This window comes from Galeopterus variegatus, unplaced genomic scaffold (assembly GCF_000696425.1).
Source record: "Galeopterus variegatus unplaced genomic scaffold, G_variegatus-3.0.2 Scaffold16682, whole genome shotgun sequence".
NCBI classification, from domain to species: Eukaryota; Metazoa; Chordata; class Mammalia; order Dermoptera; family Cynocephalidae; genus Galeopterus; species Galeopterus variegatus.
In genome coordinates, this window is record NW_007742793.1 from 9152 (window position 1) to 11760 (window position 2609).

The 2609-nt window shown below is 31.1% G+C and overlaps 1 protein-coding gene across 1 annotated transcript in view; it reads right to left on the minus strand.

Moving 5' to 3' along the window:
• The window catches only part of LOC103582543 (neuroligin-1-like), a gene marked incomplete at its 5' end in the record, with an annotated part of 5419 nt that extends 3655 nt beyond the window's left edge, over positions 1–1764 (minus strand). The window contains one exon of the mRNA XM_008564103.1: positions 1618–1764. Within this exon, the coding sequence (XP_008562325.1) occupies positions 1618–1764 (147 nt within the window). The remainder of the gene's footprint in view (positions 1–1617) is intronic.
• Between the last annotated feature and the right edge of the window lie 845 nt (positions 1765–2609).

Genomic DNA, 2609 nt, shown 5'->3' on the forward strand with positions numbered 1-2609 from the left:
CCCAAAGGAAATATATTAAAAAGAGAAAGCAGAGAATGGTACAATGATAGCAATAGATGATTCAAGAGAGAACAAGGGAAAGGAAAGTTTATTTTATTTTATTTTAATTTATTCATCTGAACATGGATAAAATGGCAGGTGTTTTAAAGTCCTTAACAGACAAGGGCTACCTGATGAGTCAGGTGTAGATTTTGATCTTCTTGTGCTGCCAGAAGAAGGCTCTTAGAGCTATTTGAGGCAGCGACAGCCCTGTGAACTTAGAGCTCGGTTCTAATAATAATACTAATGTGAAAAGAACAGACATAAATGCAATGTTGGCAAAACTTCTTTTCTTGGACAGCAGTTGATTTATAAAAGACATCAAAGAGAACAGCAAAATCAGGCAAATGGTAGCAGGGCCCTTTTGGTGCAGTTCATCTCGACCCGCCAGGATAACTCACCACTCACTTTTCTGCTTTAAATTGCTTTCCAGCCAGAGACTCAACAGTTTATCAAGGGTTTTATCCTTTAAGATAAATAAATGGCGTTTCATGCACTTTACCTCGAGATGGAAAAAATAATGGGCTTTTACCCATTCTATGAAGACTTCTCAACAAGTGAAAGCAGGTTTTAGTGGGTTTTTTTTTTCAATTTCTTTTCTTTTAAACAGAAAAACACAGCATGCGAGTTGTCTGCTGGGGATGCCTCACAAGTTCTATCTTTTTAAAAAATCATTTCGCTTTGGTGGATAATGTATCAAGCAATTTGGGTGACTTCAGGAAGAAACTTTCATAGCAACAAAACATTATCAAGCAATTTGGGTGACTTCAGGAAGAAACTTTCATAGCAACAAAACATTTCAGGGAGAAAAGAGGTTTTCAAAATAGCTGTAGTGTGAAAACAAAGGTTCATATAGCTAACTTTTTGACCTTTTTAAATTCTTAGATACTCCTATCTTTTCTTTTTAATGTGCTGAAAGACAATACTGAAAGAAACAACATTTCGTTAAAACACTTTTTGATGTACTTTACTGTGAGCAGACTCTTGGAAACATATTCTGGAATCAGTGCATTTGCAAAGAAAATAAATAAATAAATAAATAAATAAATAAATAAATAAATAAATAAATAAAACAAAATCAAACTGAAATTCCAGCCCCCCTGAAAAGTTCTAGTGAGGTGTCACAAAATGTTGCATTTTATAGAAAGAATTACAAAGACCAAAGCTCCAAAATACAATATTAAGTTACAAAATAATGCTTGGAAGGAAGAAAAGAAAATATACATGCATGTTTTAAAATTTCATTTTCTCATCTTGTGACCAAGCCAAAAAAATAAAAAAATTTTAAAAAAAGATGGGCTTCTTTGTAAATAGCATGTTATTCATTTCATATCTAGAAACAATGTTCATATTTCTTTCCACACAATGATTTGCAGTCATCTACATGGTAATTGTGTTTAAAATTGACAGTGGTTTTCATACAAGAAGAGAATAAATAAAGAAGCACACCAGAGTGTACTGGTTTCAAATAAGGGTAGGAAAAACAGGTTGAAATGAAAAAAAAAAAATGTAGAGAGAGATAGATAGATACAAAACCATGCATCAGGGTCGAACTTTGAAAAAAATACCAAAAAATACCTTCATCTTCACCACGGTCATTACTGGCTATATCATCTGCGTTTTTCTTTGTGTTGGCTCCTGGGGTCATATTGGGAAGGAAAATAAAGGGAAAAAAAGAGAATTCAAAAACAACATGTTTGCAAAAATTCAGAAAAGAGAGTGATGCTAACCAGTAAAAGAAAAAAAAAAAAGAATGTAATACAAAATTTGTAATCTGTTACATTTGGACCTCAAAAAATGAAATAGGGAAATGCAAAATGCATATAAACGTAAAGATGTCAAGAAGAACAAATTCAAAATGTTACTTGCAAAAAATATTAGATATCCTGTGAAAATGCATTTTGGGGGTTAAAATGATATAACCGTAAAAAAAAAAAAAAAAAAGGCTAACGTGAGTTGTTTTAAAAAAAGAAAAATAAATTATTAGAAAAGAGATTTCCCACATTCTTAAAAAATGCACATGAAGTGTTCAATGGTTGTTTAATTTTAACATGTTATAATCGAAATACATTTCTGAGATCTCACTGAAACACTTTGGTTAGCAAATTTCATAATGTAAGCATAAACATACTTAATAAAATGAAAGAACTTTAAACATCGTAAAATCGACATTAGTTTCATGCANAAACATACTTAATAAAATGAAAGAACTTTAAACATCGTAAAATCGACATTAGTTTCATGCATTAAGAACTTAAAAACACAAAATTTCAAAAAACATCAGAAACGCCACTAGTTAATTTAAATCACAAGATTTGCTAGAGAACCACTATGTATTATTTTCTTATGTTTTCTACTATTAAAAAACCTACTACTTGCAATAATTACTTCCTAAGACAAAACATTATAGATCATGATCTCTGTGTTTGAAATACTTCTTAAATATTATTTGAAAGTTATCATTACTTGAATATGTAAGAAAAATAAGCACTGAAGTCACCTACCTTGATTACCTCAAATAAGATCTGCATAGGAATTCCAGTGTAGAAAAATGCTGAGAGGGGGCCCTA